This window comes from Micromys minutus (assembly GCF_963924665.1).
Source record: "Micromys minutus genome assembly, chromosome: 1".
Classification (NCBI taxonomy): Eukaryota; Metazoa; Chordata; class Mammalia; order Rodentia; family Muridae; genus Micromys; species Micromys minutus.
The window spans coordinates 101,309,254-101,331,508 of record NC_137969.1 but is presented as its reverse complement, the minus strand read 5'-3'; the positions used below and the strand labels follow the sequence as shown (position 1 = coordinate 101,331,508).

The following is a 22,255-nucleotide window of genomic DNA, read 5'->3' as shown; positions in this document are numbered from 1 at the left end:
GGATTCCCATCTGCTATGGAAACACTCCTGTGAGCGACCAGGACAAGCACTGAGTCAACAGACTGGACCTCTCTTCCTAGCTCTCCAGTTTTTCCCCTTCACAGTGGCTCCACAACTAATCCCCCTCGTTGACTCGTGTGTTACGTATCTATTTCCCATCACCTTCCATACAGCTCAGTCATTGTGGGTCTGGCACAGATTTCCAACTCCCCCCCTCCAAGGGGAATCTCTGCTCTGTGTCCCCGGCTGTCATTTCCTCTCTATCTTGTTACAAACATGTCTTCCATCTAAACTGCCCGGCTGAGGTCACCTACAAATCAACTGAGGGAAGATAAACCACAACGGACTGGAAAGGAAAAGAAACTATCTGCAGAGAAACCATATCCTCTCCCCTCCCCCAAAGGCTGCCCTGTGTAAGGAAAGCACTATTTGTGGACAGCTTGAAGCTGTGGACATACACCACATTGTGCAAAGGACAGAGAGGACCAGGTGTCCTCACCACACAGCCTTACACACTGAAAAGATGTAACATCTACTAGAGACAGGCCTAGGGGAAAAAGGAAGGTCGATGGGGACATTCCCTTGAAGGACATGTTGGAACCCCATCCCTTCTTCTTCCTGTCTTTGCTTCCCAACCACTGTGAGCAGCTTTCTCTACCACATTCTCCCTCGGTGATTCTCTGCCTCACTAGACACCCAAATGCAACAGAACCAACGGACCATAACTGACTCTACACGTGCCCCCTTATAAAGAGATCGTCTTAGCTAGTTTGTCACAGCAACAGAAAGCTGGTGTACCCAGGCCAGCTAGAAACACTAACGAGACCATGCTGTGACCCAGGCAACAACACACGCCATTTCTCCCATACTTTCACTGTTGTTTATACATGGGGGGTGCAGTTACCCTTCCGCCAGCATCATGGAGGCAGCCCTAGGACTTGTAACTCACAAAGTGTAGGGAGTCCTCTTCAGTGTAGACTGGTTCCCCTTTAACAACAGAATCAAGAGAACACGACTTTTATACTGCTGTGAGAACCTAGGACAAGGGGCAAGATAACTCAGTGGGTAAAAAAAGTGCCATGTACCTGTGTCATGACACACAGATGACATTACTCCACCACACACACATGCACTCAACATACACATACACTCACATACACATACACACTCACACACACACATATATACCCACATACACACACTCCAAAACACATAAACACATATTCTCTCTCTCTCTCTCTCTCTCTCTCTCTCTCTCTCTCTCTCTCTCTCTCTCACACACACACACACACACACATACATATACACTACTAATATATATTCATATACACATTCACACACACACACATACACCCACATACACCCACTCCAAAATACATAAACACACATTCTCACACGCACACACACACACACACTACTCATATATACTCATATATGCACTCACACACATATACACACATACACTCACATACATATTCACACACATATACACTCACATATACACTCACACATACATTAACACATATACACTCACACACTCACACATACACTCATGCACACACTCACACATATACACATACACTCACATACATACTCACACACATACACACATACACTCACACACATACATAAACACACATATACACACATATACACTCACACATACACTCATATACATACACATATACACTCACATACACATTTGCATTCAAACACACTCACACATAGACACACATGCATATACACACATACACAGACACATAATAAATAAATATTTCAAAAATAAAGGAACCAGAACCCTCATGTTAGTGGGAGTCCTTGTGAAGAAAGAAATGCTGACACACTGTATTTGAGTGGTAACATCTTTCTTCAGTTGGTATAGCAAAGTCTGGCAAATCCCTTCAAACATTAAGCAGGCAGTTCCCACAGGTCATGACAAGTCCACTTCTAGGAATATACTCAAAATGACAACAGAAAAGCTGCAAAAAGATGTACGTGACATTCATCAGAGCAGTGTTTGTAACAGCCAAACAGAGACAACCCAGATGCCCATCAACATGTAAACAGAACTGTGGTCTGGTTGTTCCATTGTATGAAAGAAATTCGGGTGATGAACTTGAATAATCACAATAACAGGTCCCCTACAGCAGGCACTCTCAGTGAGATATACTGAGGCTGGCAAAGCAGAACCCTGTGTGCTGTGGTTTGAATGAGAATGACCCCCATAAGCTCACAAGCTTGAATGCTTTGTGTCCAGGAAGTGGAACTGTTTAGGAAGAATTAGGAGGTGTGGCCTTGTTGGAGGAGGTGTGTCACTAGAGGTGGGCTTAAGGTTTTAAAATTCCATATCAGGCCCAGTTGCCCTACCTCTCTCTGCTTGCTGCCTGTAGATCACGATACAAAGCTCTCAGCCCTGTGCCTGCCTGCTTCCCTGCCTGCCTGCCTCCCTGCCTGCCTGCCTGCTGCCTGCCTGCCTGCCTGTCATATTTCCTTCTAGGAAAACAGACTAACCCTCTGAAACTGTTCTCAATCCTCCAACTAAATGCTTTATATATCAAGAGTTGCCTTGATCATGGTGTCTCTCCTCACAGATATAAAACAGTAACTGAGACACTGGGTTCTTTCCCCACTAAACCTGTAATTTCCATCAAACAGGAAAAAAACATCGGACCAACCACAGCTGTGGGGAGTTAGGTCAAACACAGGCCCTTCCAAGCTACCAAGTTCATCACCCAAGTCAACTGGAAGACACTGTCACAGTGAAGAGCAGCCTAAAGAGACAGGACAGCAAAACATAATGCCCAAATGGAACCCCAGGAAAGAAAAGGGGTATCAGGTGAGACCTCGGATGTGGGACTAAAGGATGGGCTGTGGTCATCATGGCACCTCCACACTGGCTCCCCAATTTTGAGAAAAGCACTGTACTCATTAGTAAATAGGAAAATGAGGTATGGGCATGGGCGCTCTCTTCACTGGCTACACTTGTGGGGCTGTGTGTGCATATGTGTGAGCATTCATATGGAGGCTATGTGATAACTGTAGCTGCCATTTCTCAGGCACAGTCTGTGTGTGTGTGTGTGTGTGTGTGTGTGTGTGTGTGTGTGTGTGGTTTGTATGTATGTGTACATGTACATGCATGTGTGTACTTGTAGGGGTCAGAAGTCAGTATTAGATTCTGCCTCTATTGGCCTCTACCTTATTACTATTTTTGCTATTATTACTATTATTATTATTATTATTATTATTATTTTGGAAGGTCTCTCATTGAATCCAGAACTCACTGGCTCAGCAAGACTAGCTAACCAGCAAGCTCCGAAGTTCCTCCTGCCTCCTGCCCTCCACACCCCTGTGCCTGTCATGTATGTAATGGAGACTCAAATTCTGGTCCTCATGGTCGTGTGACAACTGCTTTGTCAACTGTACCTCCCCCCCTTTCTTTACGGCATCTCTCATTGGTCTGGGACTGGACAATCTAACTACACTTGCTGGCCAGTGAACTCCAGGACCACCAGACTCTGCCTCCCCAGCCCTGGGATTACACATGCATACTACCATGACCCACATTCTTACATAGGTTCTGGGACTCAAACTCGGGTCCTTGTTCCTTGGCTAAGCCATCTCAGCCCTGACTGGCTTTATACTTCCGTGCACTAAAAACTATTCTAAAAAAAAAAAAAAAAAAAAAAAAACCTGTCTTACTTTTGAAAGGAACAGAGTTCCAACACTCACAGGACATGAATGAACCTTTAGAACACCAGCTTGCATCAAAGAAATCAACCACAACAAGCCACATATGGAAATAATTGTATTTATATGAAATATCAGAAGAAAAAAAAATGAGTGAGCTCTCGGAGCCCAAAGTACACACAGCTGCCGGAGCCCTGAGAAAGTTATGGCTGTAATGGGTACAAGGTTTCTTTAAGGGGCAGTGACAATGTTCTAAAATTGATGACGGTGTCTGTTTTAGGACTGAACACACCAACAAACGCTGGGTTGTGTTCCTTCAAGTGCTGCTCTCTGGCATGTGAATCGCAGAAAGCTGTTATTAAAATAGGAGCCCAACAGTGGAAAAGTTGAATCACACATTTCACACAAACATGATCTTCAATAATGCATCACACTTGGGGAGCAGTTTCAAGGATACGGAAGAGCAACGTGAAGCACCATTACCATGTCTCCAAGGCCTGCCCGACCCTGCCTCAGTTTCCTTTTATGAACCCCAGGCATCCAACTGCTACATGTTATACCAAAAGCATGATGCTAAAGGAGGAGCTAAACCTTCATACATTCCCTTACCGACCTCAAAGGGAGAATGATGCTACGTCTTCTAAAGTAAGGCTTCTTTTCCTTTTTCTTTTTTTTTAAGTGAATGAAACTCTCTCGATAAGAATAAGTAAATAAGTAAGTTGTTCAAGTAAAAACTGGGTAAGGGACTGGGACAAACATTCCTCAGGGAAAAAAATAGAAGGCTGGTGGCTGGGGTAGAATGCGGCTTGGCTGGCATGTACTAGGCCCAGAATTCAACCCCGCATAACTATAACAAACAACAGAAATGTAGAAAAACAATAAGAAAACACTCACAGCACTAACTACCGAGAAAATGCAAATCAAAACCACTGTGGACAGGAATGGAGAGATGGCTCAGCAGTTAAGAACACTGGCTGTTCTTCCAGGGGATGTAGGTTTAATTCCCAACACCCACATGGCAGCTCACAACTGTCTGTAACTCAGGCTACACAGGATCTGACACCCTCATACAGACATATGCAGGCAAAACTCCAGTGCACATGAAATAAAAATAAAGGAAAATTAAAGAAAAGAAAGACCCACTGTAGCATCACTTATTATCAAGACGCCTGTTTTTAAAAAACAATGTTGAGGCCGGGTGGTGGTGGAGACACCTTTAGTTATAGCACCAGGGAGGCAGAGGTGAGAATCTGAGTTCAAGGCTAGCTCTGCTCTACAGATCGAAACCATGTCTTAAAAACAAAATGTCGAATAGCCAAGCACACGTAGAGACATGTGGTTTAATCCCAGCCCTTGGGAAGCAGAGGCAACTGGATCTCTGTGAGTTCAAGGCCAGTCTGGCCTATATGAAGAGTTCCAGGTTAGCCAGGGTGGTGTAGTGTGACCTTATCTCAGAAAATAAGGATAAATTAATAAAGTCCAAGAAGCAATCATATGATCTACTGCTCTGCTTCCTATTAAATGTCTTTCTCCTCGATGTTCTTTTAAGCCATCAGATGAGAACCTTCTCTACACCTGTCCACTCTCCGAGCATTAGCACATCCTCCCATATCAAGCACCACTAAATAGCCACACAGTGGGTCAGCTGATCTGCCCCAGCAGCACTGCCCGTAGCCTCCTCCCTTGGCACACACTTGTCTGTGCACATGTCCAGCTCCCCTGGGCCCTGCTGGCCACGCCCTTTCTGAACCCATTGAGCATCCTCCTGCCCATCTCTGCTCATCTTCATCTCATGCCAAAATTGTTCCAGCTAAAGACAGAAGCATTGTTACCAAGAAAAGAAGGGGGCGCGTGCACAAAAGGCACTTGGCGTTTTATAAAGTGAGCAGAGCAGAAACCCACATGCACTCAACAGGCTCTTGGTAGTCACTAGCGGCTGAAATGATGGAGCAAATACACAGAACGGGGCTATTTGTGAAAAACTTGTGACAGTGGAAATGCCTCGCATCTCCACTGCAGGGTCCCACAGGGTGCCAAGCTCTGGTGTGGCTAGCACAACGGAGAGGCTCACTTTGTAACTTAATTTAATCTCTCAAAATTGTAATAAAATAGCCAGATGTGGTGAACGGCTACCAATGATCCAGTATAGTAATAGTAAGTAAAGCCTAGGCATCCTGATTCCACATTCCAGAACCTTCCAGCATAAGAAAAGTTGTCCTTATTTAAATGAATTTTTAATTGGCAAGCAAAAATAAAACTATGGCAAGGAACTAAAGGCATGCCCAAAAATCAGTCTACCATGAACAGCAGCATTAGAGGACTTCAAAGACTGTCTCATAATTAGCAATGATGGGATTAGGAGAGCTTGTCAAACCAGAAACCTCTCACAATGGACCCACTTGGCTGTTCTGTTCAAGGGGAATTGAGAGGCATATCGGCACTCTAGAATTCAATGACCATAGACACATGGGCAGAGAAGCCACCAACAGGACCTTGGAGACATGGTTATCCTCTCAGGGAGGAGGCAAATAACATGGTTTCCACAGGTTCTATGCAATTTCCTTTATCATGTGTGTGTGTGTGTGTGTGTGTGTGTGTGTGTGTGTGTCTTATGTTTATGTTAAGAAGGTACACATGTGGAAAGACAAGCTGGATTGTCATCATCAGGTGCCATCCACCTCTTAAGCTAGAGTCTTCTGTTAGCCCTGACCTTGCCATTTATGCTGAGCTAAGGCCATCCAGAGAGCGCCAGGGATCCCCCGGCCTTTCTTCACCTCCCCAGCACAGAGATGACACCACGCCCATTTTTATGTTAGTTTGGTTTTTCATTCGTTTGTTTTTTAATGTGGGTTAGTGAAGACTGAACAGAAGTCTTCAACAGGAAATGTACTGACTGAACTAACTTCCCAGCCTCTCTTTTCTGTTCTTGCTAAGTGGCCAGTGAGACCCCCCACTGACTATGGAAACCATCCTCTTTAGGAGCTGGCAAATCTTAGGGGCAGCCGTGGGCTGGCTCATAGACCTTTCCCAGTGTGCCAGAGTGCTGCTTCAAGCCATCTCCTGCCCAAACGCACACCAGTAAATACCTTTGCCATCAAAACTCAGAACTCTGAAACCAAATGCTAGAAACCAGATGGCTATGGACACCCGAGGGTCCCCAAGCTACCAGACTTACCCAGACCAGTCCTAAACACCCCGTCCCTCACATCCCCTAAGCCTAGTCTTCTCCCTAACCCCAACCCTAACTCTCCCCTATACCACCTAACACTAGCCCTAACACTAACCCTCCCCTACGCTATCTAATCATAACCCTAACTCCAACCCCGACTCTACCCTATACAGCCTGTCCTTCCTAAGGAAGCCCAAGAAAGTTTTCTCCTTACTTGTTCCCCTCCCCCTTTCTCAGTTCTCCCAAGCAAGTCTGATGCTCCCTCCACTGCCTTCGTCTTTTGTTCTGGTTCCTTTCTCATGAGCAGTGCAACCCATGTAGTCTTTCCATGTAAGGACAACTAAGCGGGGCTGGGGGGATGGCTCAGTGGTTAATTAATAGTTTTTACTGCTGATGCAGAAGATCTGCCTTTGGTTCCCAGCACCCACACGAAAGCTAACAACTCTCTGTTAACTCCAGTTCTGGGGAAATTCTGTGCCCCTTTCTGACCCCTGGGGGCACCAGGCACACATGTGGTGCACAGACATATGGTAAACGCTCACACTCATAAAATAAAAACAAGCAAATCTTCTCATCTTTTTCTTTTTAAACACATGATCCCATGATAGAGCACTCACCACGGTGTGGTACTGAATCCTGAGGACCACACAGAGGAAGTAGGACATCACATTCCTGTGGACACTCCCACTCACAGGCTCTAATGGCTGGAAAGACCCATCCTCAGAAACCCAACAGCCACAGCTGCCCTTGGATTCCCCATCAGAAGCCAGAGCTCTGAGTGAGGCATGCTAATGCATTCCATGACCCCACCCCCTGGATGCCTGAAATTATGGACAGTAGTAAACACTATAAATACTGGGGTTTTTTCCCAGTACACACCTATGACAAAGTTTAATTTAGTGAGGAGGCACGGTCAGAATCAAAATAGTTAGTATTTGGAGAGACGGCTGAGAGGATTAAAGCACTTGCAAAGGAAATCTAATGATTGAGAGGGCAATTCTGATGGCTGAGTTAGATCCCTGAGACCCGTACAAAAGTGGAAACAAAATGACTCCATAAAACTGCCCTTTGACTTTGACATGAATAACAAACATTATTCATGTATGCACACACACATATACAACAACATAAAATGCATTTTAAGAAAAAAACTGACAATAAAATAGAAATTATAATATAATAATAAAATCACCAGCACACATACTGTGGGTACATTAGACAAAGGTTCTGTGTGACATTGTACCTGAGCAGACACGAATGTTTGCTCACCCCAAATAGGGAAACAATAACAGACCAAACTAACAATAGCACCAAAGTCTAACTTGGTGAACCAATGCGTTTTATTGGGTTTATTGCAGAAGTATGGGTAAGGGGTACTTACAGGAGCAGGGATGGCCAAAAGCCGACCCCAGCAAGGTGCCACTCACAAAAAGCTAGACCCTCAAGTTCTCTACACAAGTTAAGGTTAGCTGAAAAGAGTCTCCTCTCCTCTGGAGTTCTTACTGCTTTCATAACCTTGGGGAAGGAGTGGCCTTGTAAGTCTGGTCAGTTTTAGGAACTTCCTGAGACTTTGGGGTTGTTTACTTCTTGAGTCTTAACTAGTTTAGCTTTGGAATTTTCAGAGTTTAAGGAGCTACCTGGAGAAAAACGTGAAATCAGAAGAAGCTGCTTCACGAGAAAAACTAAGGTGCACTAAAAGGAAGAGAAAGGAAGAAAGGTACATGAAAGCATCACCATTACACAGTGGTTGGTGCACAAGTCAGACGTAGGCATTCTTCACTTCTGTAACTTTTCATTTTATATGTAAACCATGATTAACTTCATGGAACTGAAAGCAGAGTAAGTGAACCTGCATGCCAGGGAACCACTGAACTTCCTGGTCTGGACAAGGGACACACAAATGCACCCACCACCCCTCTCCAGGCCTATGCACAAGGCCTGGCATTTATAGACCAAAGAACATAGAGCTCACCTGACATGACTCAAGGGTTAAGGTCTAATTCTGACCCCAATTATAGCTCAAAATATTAAATAGAAACTTCATCTATCCACAGCCTGTGAGCCTTACTAAGGCTCCACTTTATGTTGGTGTAGGGTTGAAGGAGAAAGCCAGGGAAGATTCCTGGCAGTGGATGACATTGGTCTCTGCAGATTGCCGGGCCCATGTTATTTACTTAGGATGTTTGCAGGCTGCAACTCTGAGTGATCTTGAGGGAGAATGAGCATCCTTTTGTGGTTTCTATAAATCCAAAAACAATAAACCTCCACATCCAATCTTCTCCTAGTAGTTCTCAAAATAAAATAGCCCCAGGGTTAAATTTGGGGAACACGGTGTCAGAAAATACAAGGCGAGTTACTGTGCTACCGCATGTAAAGCTTCCTAAGCCTGACCACTTGGGAGCTGAGGGAGGGGTGCTCAGCTGCTTAGCAAACACAGCCACTGCCACAGAAGATTGACAAATGCCACTGGTGGCCAGAGCAGCTTCACAGCCAGCCCTGGGTGGCCAGGGTGAGTTTAACCAAGTTACACTTTTCAGTGAGAAAGGACAAAGCTTCACAGTGGCATGGCCGGTGGGCAGAATGCATTCCAACCTGCAAAACAAACGTCATTGCTTCCAAGATCCCAAAGGAACACCCACAGAGTAAGAGGCAATGAAAGATATAGAAAATGGACAGCAGAATTTTCTTTGAATACTCAGTGGGGCTTGGATGATGGTCCGCAAGGCTTGCTACTGAGGTTGTAGGGCCTTTGAGAAGAGGGGTCCATTGGGAGGTTTTTGGGTCATTGAGAGTATCAATATATTTCATTAAAACAACACAAAACTAATAAAGGCTCCATGGGAGTTCTTATTAGGTCAATTTGTGGTCCCAAAACTATTCCCACTTCTGATGCAACATGGTGTCACAAAAATGGGTCACTCCATTTCCTTAGCTGGCACACTCCAGCTTTAAAAAAGTACAAGAGAGGGGTTGGAGAGATGGCTCAGCAGTTAAGAGCACTGGCTGTTCTTCCAGAGGTCCTGAGTTCAATTCCCAGCACCTACATGGCAGCTCACTGTGTGCAACTCAAGTTCCTTTCAGGGTATCTGGCACCCTCAAACAGACATACATGCAGGCAAACATCAATGCACATAAAAATAAATAAATCTTTAAACAAGGAAAAACAAAAAGGAAAAGTATTTTTTTAAAAAAAGCAAAGGTATTTTTAAAAAAAAAAAAAAGATTCAAGTCTAAAACATTGAGAAAAGTGAGGCTTATCAGGTAGCACCAAAACACAGCACACTTCCAGAGAACCTCAGGAAGGAACCTAACATTTACCACCTCTAGTGGCATCATCAGTAAATATCCCACCAATAAATGGCCTCTTCACAGATGCACAAAACACCAAGTTTTCCCTGGGACCCCAAACCCCCTGCACAAAGGAACAGGGAGCTCTTCCACAGAACCCTGGAGCTCTCTGCAAAACTTACAGACAACACCACAGGTCAAAGTCTCCTCTCCTCTTATTGCTTACATAACCTTAGGGTAGGAGGGACTTTGTGAATCCATTAGTTTCAGGGACTTCCTGAAACTTTCCAGTTACCAGCTTCCTTTGTCTTTAAGGCGCTTTCTTCCCAGAAGAGATGCTTTAACTAAGGAAACTACTGCACAACACCTTCTAGATGAACAGCTTTATCAACTATGAAAACTTAAATCCTACAGGTTTAGCACCCCTACTGTAAAGACCCAAACTCCAAAATGTTCCAGTGTTCAAAAGCTTTTGCACATCACCATGACAACAGAAGTAGAAAATGCTACATTTGGCTACCTGATCCAGGTCACAGGAAAAGGACAGGCACACTAACAATGCTGTGTGAAGTGACTTCTCAGGCTTTGTATGTCAGGGGTGTATAAAACAGAAATAAGCCTCATGTTGAGATGTGGCTCCCCCCATAAATACATATTACATATATGAAGGTATCCCAAAATCTAAACAGTTCTGAAATCTGAAACACCTCTGGTCCCAGACATTTTGGATAAGGAAGATTCAGCCTGTAGTAACTCAGTCAGACATTTCATTTCTGGGAACTGACCCTACAGATACTCAAACAACTGCCAAAAAAAAAAAAAATCCAGACATTTGATGCAGGGCTGTTTCACATAATGCTTAAGAACAAGGAGACCTGTAAGCTACATTATGCATACAATATGACATGAAGGGAGAGATGGGCCTGAGGGGTAAAGGGATTATAGAGGGCAGGGCAGGGAAATGTAGAGCTTAGAAGGAAAATAAAAACAAGCTATGAAAGAAGAGGCCCCGGGTAAGCCCATTATTTTGTATGCTAGTTTAAATTAACTAAAAATACACTGCATATGCAAATGACCCTTTTTTCAATGAGGAAGCTGAAGACATACTACTATAAAGGGGGAGTTAGGTTTGGTTGAGCTAGGTCTCACTATCCTGGGCTGGTCGTGAACTCCATATATACTCAAGGTTGGCCTTGACCAGCTGCTCGGAAAGACCCACAGGTTGCAAGTGTTCCAACGATAACCTCACCGTGTGTGTCCTAAAGTGGCTGTTCATAGAAACCATCAAACAAAAACACTGTGAGAAAGGGAAGAAGCCAGTTTCAAAGGCCACGTGTTCCATGACTCCATTTAAATAAATATCCAGAACAGTCAAATCCTCAGAGACAGAAAGTAGATTCGTGCTTGCCAGAGGCTGGGAAACAGGAGGAAGGAGATGAAGACCAACTGCCAATGGCTGTGGAATTCCTCGTGAGGGGATGAAAACCATCAGAAACCACACAGTAGAGATGAATGCTCTGACAGTTTCCATCCCTGACAGATAAGATACAGCATTTCTATCCCTGACAGATAAGTCTCCTGGGAAGGGGGTCTCAATGTCACTTATAAGCACTGCTCCAGGGCCAGATGGCTCAGCAGTTAAGGGCACTGGCTACTCTTCCAGAGGACACAAATTCAAATTCCCGGCACCTAAATGACAGCTCACAACTGTCTGTAGCATCATTTCCAGGAGATCGAATACCTCTTCTGGCTTCCATGGACACCAGGCATGCAAATGGTGTATGGACATTCATGCAGGCAAAACATTCAAGACACATAAACTATACATACATACATACATACATACATACATACATACATACATACATACATACATAAATTTTAAAATCTGGTCCAAGCAAAGCACAGCTTGTTTACTTCTCTATTCTCCATCCCCATTTTACTTTCCAAATATACCTATAAGAGTTGGTCCAAGCCAAAGCTCACTCAGCATCACAACCCACCCCTAACACATAGCCCCAAGTTCACAGCAGAGTCCATCCCCTTCCTGGGGGAGAAAAAGCAATGAGGAAGAGAATTTTTAACACTTCCTCTTCAGCACCTCCATGCTGGGCTCCACTGTTGTGTTTTTCGGTGAGCCTCAGCTTTTATAATCTATAGACTGTGGTCAAGGATGAGAAACTCAACTCCTGGATCGCCTTAAAATTATACTCTTCTCGGACAAGAGGATAGATGCATTCGGAGTTTGGGTTAATAGCAAAAAAAAAAAAAAAAAAAAAAACAGAGCGTGAACCCTCACTGAACTCTGAAAACATAGTCAGCACTCCACTAATAAAAGGTGGGTAATTGGTACTGTGGGCAGCCTTGCAAAACAATGGGTTTTCCCATTAGAAAAAAGGGTAAGGGTATTTTGTGTTCCAAATGAAGTTTCCTAACTAAAGCGATAACACAACAGAGCAACAGCTAGAGAAAAGTGCAACACATCAAAGCCAGCTGACTCATGAGCGAGATTATGTTCTTGGCAAAACTATTAACACCCTCAGAAAGACAAGACTCCTTCCAAGTCTCATTCCTACTTTGAATAGTCAGTGGGCTCCTTCTTAAAAACCTTTTTTCTCCCCATGTTCCCAGCAGCCACCTGGGTCACCCTCAATGACTTTGTCCCTTGTGCCCAGGCCCCTGGTCATTCACCTCCGTCACCCACTGGTGCATTGAACCAATGCTTCTCCCAGAGGCACTGGCCAAGCACCCCTGTAATCGGCACTCACTCTGCCCAAGTCATCCCTGCCTTCTCTCTCTGGCAGGAGAAACAGCCCCTCTGCTTAAAAGACAAAACCGAGCTATCTAAAGGACAAAGGGAACTTCCTAGAACCCCTTCCCCTAAGGCTTCCTACACGGGTCCCAGTCCCCAGAGGCCAATCCATCTGCCTCATACTTCAAAGGACTCCCTTGTATCCATAAATCACAAGGGTTGACAGCCACATCCCTGCAGCAGTAAGGATGTTTGCTTTTGTTGGCTTTTAGTTTTTGCTTTTGCCCAGGCCTCTATAAGGGAAACAAGAGCCAAAGGACCGTTTGGAGCCTGGTGTCCTGGGCCTGGGTTTGGGCAGGAGAGTCCTTGTATGGTCCAGGCAACTAATTCCCTGGTCAACCTGGTTCATCCTGGAACCTGGGAGGACCTTATGAAGAATTGCCCACCTCCATCAGAGCTTAAAACCTAATTATGACCCTCACACCAGCCCTTCTCCTAGTTTTCTTCACTAAAAAATTACCCCAACTTGCCAGGGGATGGTGGTGCATAACTTTGATCCCAGCACTTGGGAAGCAGAGGCAGGTAGATCTCTAAGGTTGGGGGCCAACCTGATCTACAGAGTGAGTTCCAGAACAACCAAGGCTACACTCAGAGGAACTCTGTCTCAAAATCCAAACAAACAGCAAAGAACAACAACCAAATACCCCAACTGTTCCATTCTTCTGTAACTGCCGAAACAAACTGCCAGCAACAGGCATCTCCGAGGCAGGCTTTTGTGTCAATCAAGGGATGGGAAGGGGAGATGGAGCAGTCATGAGGTGGCCTCTTAGGATTACCCAAGTAAGCCATTTCTAGGCTGCTCCCTCATTTGTAAGCCAAGCTGCCGCTCTCTGACCAACACTTTCTCCATCACCTGCCTTCTGTGTATCCCTTTTAAGACCTCCTTTTTGTAAGGACACAGTCACTCAGGAATAGAGACCAACCCCAAAGACTTGTAACGTTTCCGGGAAACCTATTCTCCCAAGAAAGGTTACAATCCAAAGGACCAAGAGTCACGGCAACAACGTATCTTTCTCTTTGGCAGGGGGAACCACAATTCAACTTTACTAGGCTAATATTCAAACAAAATGACCCTCATTTTTAATACCCCTAAAATTGAAAAGTGGGAGTTGGGAGCTGGTTCAGTGGGTAAAGCACCCACCACACAAAGTAAGGACCCGACTTCGGATCCCTGATGCCCATGTAAAATCAGGGTGTAGCCATATTTATCTGTAAGCCTTGCCCTGCTAGGGGGAAGGCAGATCCCAGGGGATGCTCACCGTTTCCAATCTAGCTGAAACAATCAGGTTAGAAAGAGAATCATTCTCAAAAAAAAAATAAGGCACGGCCTCTGCACATTCTCACTCGGGCAGGGCCACGTGCACCTGCGCCTACGCGCACACACACACAGCCTCAGTTAACGTAAGACACACCCTCTGCATCCTAAGATATTATTTCAAGGATAGCCATTAAAGGCAGAGCCAAGCAAAGAGGAAAGGAAAAATCAGGCTTAGACAGTTTACTGAATCATACAGAGGGTACACCACTGCTGCTACAATCTTACTTTGTCCCATTCAGAAAGATTTGAAAATCTCCGGATTGGGATCCACAGAGCCCTGTGCTCATATAGTCACTGTGTAGTCACTGTGCCCGGTGTGTAACCCGCACTGGAGAATGAGGACTGCTTATTTGGCTTAAACTTGTGCAGATTTTCTACGGTTTCAGTGTACCAGAGTCTCCACAGTGAACAGCTTAGCACACCCATTGCTCAGCAGACCACAGAGCACGTGCAACGTAACACTACCAGGCAGTGCCAATGATCCCTGAGAGCAGCAAGCTGCACAGCCAACTCCCACAGCGCTCTGACTCCCATTGCCGGTACTCACTTTGTCAGTGATGGGAAGGGTAAAAAGAACAATGGGAGGAGTCAAGAGGACGATGGGAGGGGTCAAGGGCATAGGAACACTGATTCCAACTTGTACTGTCTTGATGACAAGGTCAACTTCCTTTTATAAGTTAGTGGCCTTTTGTACTGGTTCCTCAGCAAACTACCTACGTTTCACAACACTGACGGTTAACAATACAACACAGTTGTTCCAAATATGACCTTCCCTGAGTTGAAATCTTACTTTATGACCAGAGTCCTGTCCTCTGTTAGGATGGAATCTCAGCATGCTTCACAGAAGGATCCGTGCTCCTCACCCAAACTAAAGATATGAGGTGGTCGGGCTGGAGAGATGGCGCAGCGGTTAAGAGCACTGACCACTCTTCCAGAGGTCCTGAGTTCAAATTCCAGGTACCACATGGTGGTTCACAACCATCTGTAATGAGATCTGATGCCCTCTTCTGGTGTGTCTGAAGACAGCTACAGTGTACTTATATGTAATAAAACTTTTTTTAAGGGGGATTTAAGGTGGTCAGGGTTATGTCTGCTCTCTCTGGTCTAGTTACTCATTGCCCCCTTGCAGGTCAGGAAAACCACAGAACTTTTGAGGATGTGCACAACCTCTGCTCAGTCTGTCACTTAAAGACGAAGTACTCACTCAGCCCACTACTTAGACTCAGTACCCACGGAAACCCCGCCCAATACCTCTGCATCACTGACTAGGCAACTTCCCATTAAATACAAGTCCCCTGGCCTCTTCCACCTCTCCTATTCATTTCTATATTAAAGTTAAATATTCCCTCAAGATTTATGACCACTCGGAATTCGGGTGTGGCCCACACCCTTGAGAAGAGCCTTTGTGACAGTAATAAGGAACCTGAGATAAATGCCTCCAAGATTCAAGGTGAACTCTAAGTTAACAGGGGCCTTCTGACACCAAGAAGTGAGGCTTGTGAAGACAGACTAGGGATTAAGCCATACATGGGCGCAACCCAAGGAAACCATCAGACCCCAGGATGCAGAAGAGACAAGGAGATCCATCTGTGGACCCAGTGGTCCACTGTCCACATATGTCCCCCTCCTTGGATGATACCCTTGTGTCTTACCATGAGCCCTGCAAGACTCATCCAGGGTTTTCTTGCTCACATACTGTCAGGATTGAGCCACTGATTTCCACTCTCCCCATACTTTTCTCGTTGCCCTAGGTTTGGCCACTGGAGCTTCTCCAGCCTGGCTCCTGTGTGTTCTCACCACACCCATCATTTTTCGGACACTGACTGTCTATGCCAAGAATAAGTCCCAGGCCCTGCTTGATCTTTCCGGATCATGGCCTTATCTTTAGTCAACCCTCCAAGTGACTCTGTCTCCTTTAACGTGCAGCAGCGTTGAGAAGGAAAATACTTGGGAACTTGGAACACTCAAGAACAGCTATCATGTAAAAGAGAGAGTGTGTGAAAGAAAGAGAAGATGATTTTAAAACTATAGGTCTGCAGTTGAACATTACATATAGTGTGGCTACACAGAGGTCGTGTGTCATATTGACGCCTCCAATTCCAACCCACTCCCCCAGATCTCCTCTCGTGGCTCCCCATTACATACGTGAACTCTCATGCATCCCACAGAAAGATATCTGGCTCCAACACTTAGAATGCATTTAACCCCCTCAGTCCTATGGTTCACACAAAGTGCCAATTCCCAATGGAAGCCTAACCTATCAAGGTGAGGGCAAGGTCTGTTTGCAGGTAGCATTTGGCTTTCCCAGTCAGCTGAGACTAACCAGTCAAAGCGTCACATCTAACAAGAACTAAGTGTTCCCTTGTTCCTGCTGGTGTGTTGTCACCATTTGTCATAGAAAAGGTTTGACTTACTTCCAGGCATTCAGCTCTAATTTCCTGGAACTCTTTGGGACTTAGTAATGTTTTTCAAAAGCATTCATTCATCTGTTCATGTATTCATTCATCTATTTGAGGCTGGGTCTCTATATATAAACCCTGGCTGTCCTCAAACTCACTATGTAGATCAGGCTGAGCTCAGACTCACAGAGCCTCACCCACCTCTGCCTCACCAGTGCTGGGCTTAAAGGCTTGCTCCAGGCTTTAATATTTAGATGAGCAGGTGCTTTATTGAAAGGCAAAGCATGCAAAGGCTTCTTCAAGAATAAACCTAGGGACTCAGCAGTTAAGAGCACTGGCTGCTCTTCTAGAAATCTTGAGTTCAATTCCCAACAACCACATGGTGGCTCACAGCCATCCGTAATGGGATCTGATTCTCTGATTCCCTCTTGTAGTGTGTATGAAGACACAGCATATATGCACGCGCACACACACACACACACACACACACACACACACACACACACACATATATATATATAAAGAAAAAACTGAGAAAAGGAAAGTCTCTGAACACAATAGAAACTGGAAGGTTTTCCTACAAGTTCAGAACAGGACTGTCTGCTTTGGATACCTGTTCAGTGTGATGACAGAAGACAGGGCAATTAGACTAAAGAAGTAAATGAAGATAATGGTCTGCTGTGCAGTTGGTCAATATGATCTTACATAGAGGCTGTGATCCACAAAGTAATATCTGAACAAATAAATTCTACAAACTTCATAGGAAAAAAAATCAGTTTGTACAAGCTAACTTCTACAAACATACATGCACGCGCACACACACAGAGAGAAATTAAGAAGGCAATTTTGATTATAATAACACCAGAGAGAAGGAGGGAAAGAGAATACGTATTATTAATTGAGGAAGTAAAAGACTCACAAAGACTGCAGACTATAAAAGGCTGATGAATGGCATGGAAGATGTAAGTACATCTATGTTTATGGTCTAAAGACAACAAAGAAACTAAAACTACTGAACACAATCCACAGACTCAGTGCAATTCCTCCCCAAATCCCAGCAGGCCATACGTGGCTAAGGACACCTGCCACATGGCGGGTGAGGCAAAGGAAGTAAATGTATTTCTTTTTTTAATTTTAAACAATTTTAACTTAAATAGTCACATGTGCCTGGCAGCTCCTATATTCCGCAGCATAAATGTTACAATGAGTTCAGGCCAAAATGTTTCTGCAATTGAACTGTACATCCGGTTAGCTGCCCTTCCAGGAAGGTGTGGAAGCCATTAGGCTGGTTGTATTGGCGATGGTGGGGGGAACCCCTCCCCCCACTCCCAGAGGTTCAGGGCAGCAGCCACATTCTCCCCTGATAACATCTCAGAAGTGGCAGAGAGCTTACTGAAGCTCATTCCAACACAATTAAACACACACACACTTCCCACCGGAGCTTAAGGCCTTCTAGAGGCCAAGCTACTTAGTCGAATTAGGCTCAATTTTTCCCCTGTAATTATTTCCTTCCCTTTGGCTTTTTGATGGGGGGTGGGATCAGAATTAGAACTTAAAGAACCCGCACCCCCAGAAACCTCATCAGTGACGCTGTACCGAACCAAAAGCAGTCTCATTTAGAGAAGTGTTCCGAAAATCTTCAACATGGTCCAACCAACCGCTCCTTGGCTACTCTGTCAATGTGACTTCAAACAGATTACACCCTAGACAGTTTTTATGAGCACTACACATGTAAGCAGAGCTGTCCCACCCTGGTTTCCAACTTGGCAAGCTCCTCAAACTAAACCAAATAAATACATGCTAAGAAGGCCTTCCACAGCCCAAGTTGGCTACCGCCATAACTCATGGACTCAGGCTCCCTTAATCGCTTTGATTTTTTTTTTTTAACTCCAAAACTGGAGAGGTTACACCACCCATTCAGCACCTCACTGGCACCAGGGGATCAGTGAAATGGTACAAATCCAAGGCTCCAAAGCTATAGTGGCCAAATGGGTCCTTTTTTACCCAACAGTCATTACCCAAAATGACCACACACACCCAAGAAAAACACAACCCTGGCTCTACTTTGAAATCCTGTGTGTTTGCCACTGGGGAAGTAGGGTCCCCTCTAGGTGGTCACTGAAGTTCCCCCAAGGAGGAAACAGCCTAAAGAGAAGTCTCTGTAAGGAGACCCACATAGGGATAAGCCAGCCCAGGGAACCCCAAGTGGGGTGCAGAAAAGCAAGCCCAGTGGTTACCACTGGGTAAAAGGAAAACTGTTTTCTCCAGGTCTCCAAACAAGCAGCAGATCAATACCAGGAGACCTAAGTCCCCTTAGGGGATGCTTCCAGTAGGCATGACATTTAGTAGCATCTAGTGGTCCTGTGCTTCATAATGACACCTTCCCTTCCTGGCCTATCCCACAACTCACTCCAAGGAGAGTTGAAATATATCCAAAAAAAGATTCACTTCCCCTACCAGTCAAAGGAGCCACTTCTAAATCCTAAGTCGATAACTCCCCATTCTCTTTAGAAAAAGATTCCTTTAAAAAAAAAAAAAAAAAAAGGCCCCGCATAAAGTGTAGCTTCTGCCAAGCTTATAAAGTTTCCCCAGGCTATCTGTTTAAAGAGGCAACTAGTAAGAGACTCTCTGCAAGTTACACAAACACCAGTTACAGCCATGCTCCCAGTAAACAATGGGAACAATGTTTAACAACAAAAATAGAAACTTCACCCCAAGCTGCCTTCAGAGTCTGCAGAGGACTGTCATCAAAACTGCTCCCAGAAATGCAGGTTTTTTAAACCGGCGGTTTTGGTTTTGGTGTTTTGTATGCAAAAAGAAAAAAACAAGCAGAAATCTTGTTGGTTTTCTAACTATACCAGGTTAACTAATCAAGTACAACCCACAAAGCTGGAGCCTAGCTCAGTGCCACCCTAGCATGCTTGAGGCCACGGGTTATGGCTCTCCTGAAGAAAAAGAACTTTCTGGGTTGTCTTGTTTTGTTTTGAATGGGACCTGGCTGATCAGATAGATCCCTTCCTTGATAATATGTTTCCCAAACGGATCCGTGGAGACTCAGCTTCTCAGGGTGGCAAGCTTCATCATTGGATACCAGGGCTCAACTTGAAATTGTTATTAAACACTGAAAGGTTTCAAATGTGAGCTTTTTCCCTGCTTTGGTACTCAGCCATAATAAGAAAAACATGTTTTACTACACACACAAAATCTTTTCTGTTTCCACAAAGTCTTTTACACAAGATGATCTCATTTCTTTTCTTCTAGAAGTTTGTCATTGGGTATTGTGACCACCACTCAGGGATCTGGGCCAGAGGCAATCTGGGCCCTGCCAAAAAGACATGCAGGAGAAGGCAAACTTTCATCACTCCTGCCCTGCCTAACCCAGAGACCAGAGTCCCAGAGCAGGTATTTGTGTCCATAGGGAATAAAGTCTTCCTAGTAAAATATGGAATATGAACATATAACCTTTTAAAATAATTTTTCATGTTTTTATATTCCAAATCATTTCAAGTATAGAACTCACCAATTGCTGGGATTCACTCCTTGACAACAAAAAAGATCTCAAACACCCACATGAACCTCTGTGAGACAGTGTGTGTGTTATCTGTCAACTTGACTAGCAAGCAATCCAGAAACAAGAGAAATATAGCTCTTTCAAGAGATTATATAGTTCCATTTCACTAGAAAAGAAAAATTACCCCCGCATTAGAAAAGAAAGAAAGAGAGAGAGAGGAAGAAAGAAAAGCAACCCCCGATGACTTTCTTCATCAGACATGATTATCCTTTCTACCAAAGTGAAGGCGGTACCCAAACTGACACATCTAAAATGCAAGCGGACTTTTCGATTCTGGTTACAAAACTAGCTTTAAGGCTCAGACCCCTTACCATAGCAGATCCCATCCTCCACCCCAGCTATACCTCAAGACACCCCAAACCGCGGGGTTTGCAAGGGCCTGCGGGAAAGGCCAAAATCCCTATGGATGCGACCAGTTTATGTCCCCCTAGTTTCTAAAGAATTTCTCGATGGTAGAGAAGGGGGAATACTTGCAGTGAGCAGTTTGGTAATGACATTAATTTAGGATACCCTGTATTCTCTCATTCTGCACTCAGCGGTTCCTGCCTCTGTGGACAGAGATATCAATGCAAATCATCAGAAACGGTGACCATTGGTATCAGTTTAAACCCAACCGCCCCTCTGGAGGGTTGCTCAGCGTTTCCTTCCTTAGGCCGGACACAAAAGAGGGCCCGGCACAGCAGGACTTTGGAAAGAGCCCGGAGACCTGCTGCAGCCTGCCTATGCCCCCTAACTCTCACCTGCTTGCAGTAACACTGGGGGTTGGGAGACACTGACGTCGCTGTCCCATAATGGCGCGTCTCACACAAGCAGTTCAGAAACTTAGGGCGAACCTCAAGAGTCCCTGACTCCCCTGGGCCCAAGGCCGTGCCTACCTTCACCCAAGCCAGCAGGGTGCGGGGATTCGGGCCACAAACCCGATGTCCAGTTGGTGCTCTGGGGTTGGCACTAGATGGATCATTGCTTCCTCATCCGGCCACCATAGTCATTTCTACCCAGGTATCCTCCAAAAACACTTCTGTGCTCCTTGACAGGGTCTCCTGAGCCCAGATCAAGCCCACACAGAATCCTCCAAAGGTGGGAAAAAACGCTCGAGGAAACACTAAGGGGGAGGGGGAGAAGCACTCTCCCTTCAACCTCGCAAATCAAGTCCTGGGGGCCAAGCCCCCAGCTAAGCAGGTCCAACCAAACACTACTTTGGCCACCAATTCCAACAAAGGAAAAACCAAGACCTTCAATCATGCGTCTCCCTCAGTCCCTGGGAAAAGACTAACTTAGGACCGCATCTGCCCCAGATGCATGTGGACTGGAACAGCGGTGACTTGGGAAGAAACGATGGAGTCCGTGTCTTGGGACACACAGGACACTTCTACGAGTGCACATCTCGACTGGGATGCACTTACGAAAAGCTCCCGCCGCTGCCCAACCAGGCCTCTGGAAACACTTAGTGGTCCCTAGAGCGCAGCTCATTGGAACCAGCCCCAAGCAACTGAGGGCACGGGCCCAAGCTGGCGCCGAGCGCGCAAAGCATGGCCTTGCCTGGCGCCCCTCGATCGGGAGCACCGGCGCCCTCGCGGCGGCCCCGAGAGAGTGGCGGAGGAGCGGGCGATGCCCAGACGGCGCACGCAGGGTCCTTACCTGCAGTCCAGGGTGTCCAGAGCAGGAGTGCCGCAGCGGTCCAGACGGCCCGAGCGCACAGAGGCACACGGCTCGGCCGCACCCAGCCCCGAGCCATGCTGCGGGCCGTGGGTGCCCCGTCGCCTGCCGCGCGCTCGGCCTTCGGGCTTCGGGCCGGGGCGCCTCAGCCCCTCCCCGCCACGCGTCCGCGCCTTCCTTCCCTGCGCTTCGCAAGCTGGTCCCCTTCGAGGGCCACTCTGGCGTCCCTCTCTCCCTGCCCCGATGCACCGATCGGCTGCAGAGGCTCCGGGGCTCAGGCACAGGCGTCCCGCCGGCCGCCGCGAAGAGCACGGGGGTGGGGGGAGGCGGAACGCGGGCGGGAGCGCTGGAGGCA

At 45.8% G+C, this 22,255-nt stretch overlaps 1 protein-coding gene across 1 annotated transcript in view; it reads right to left on the bottom strand.

Annotated features, from left to right (window-relative positions):
* Nucleotides 1-21,994, bottom strand: part of ROR2 (receptor tyrosine kinase like orphan receptor 2) — a 165,976-nt gene extending 143,982 nt beyond the window's left edge. The window contains exon 1 of the mRNA XM_080940879.1: nucleotides 21,883-21,994. Coding sequence (XP_080797005.1) covers nucleotides 21,883-21,979 — 97 coding nt within the window. The 5' untranslated portion in view covers nucleotides 21,980-21,994. The remainder of the gene's footprint in view (nucleotides 1-21,882) is intronic.
* Nucleotides 21,995-22,255: the final 261 nt, after the last annotated feature.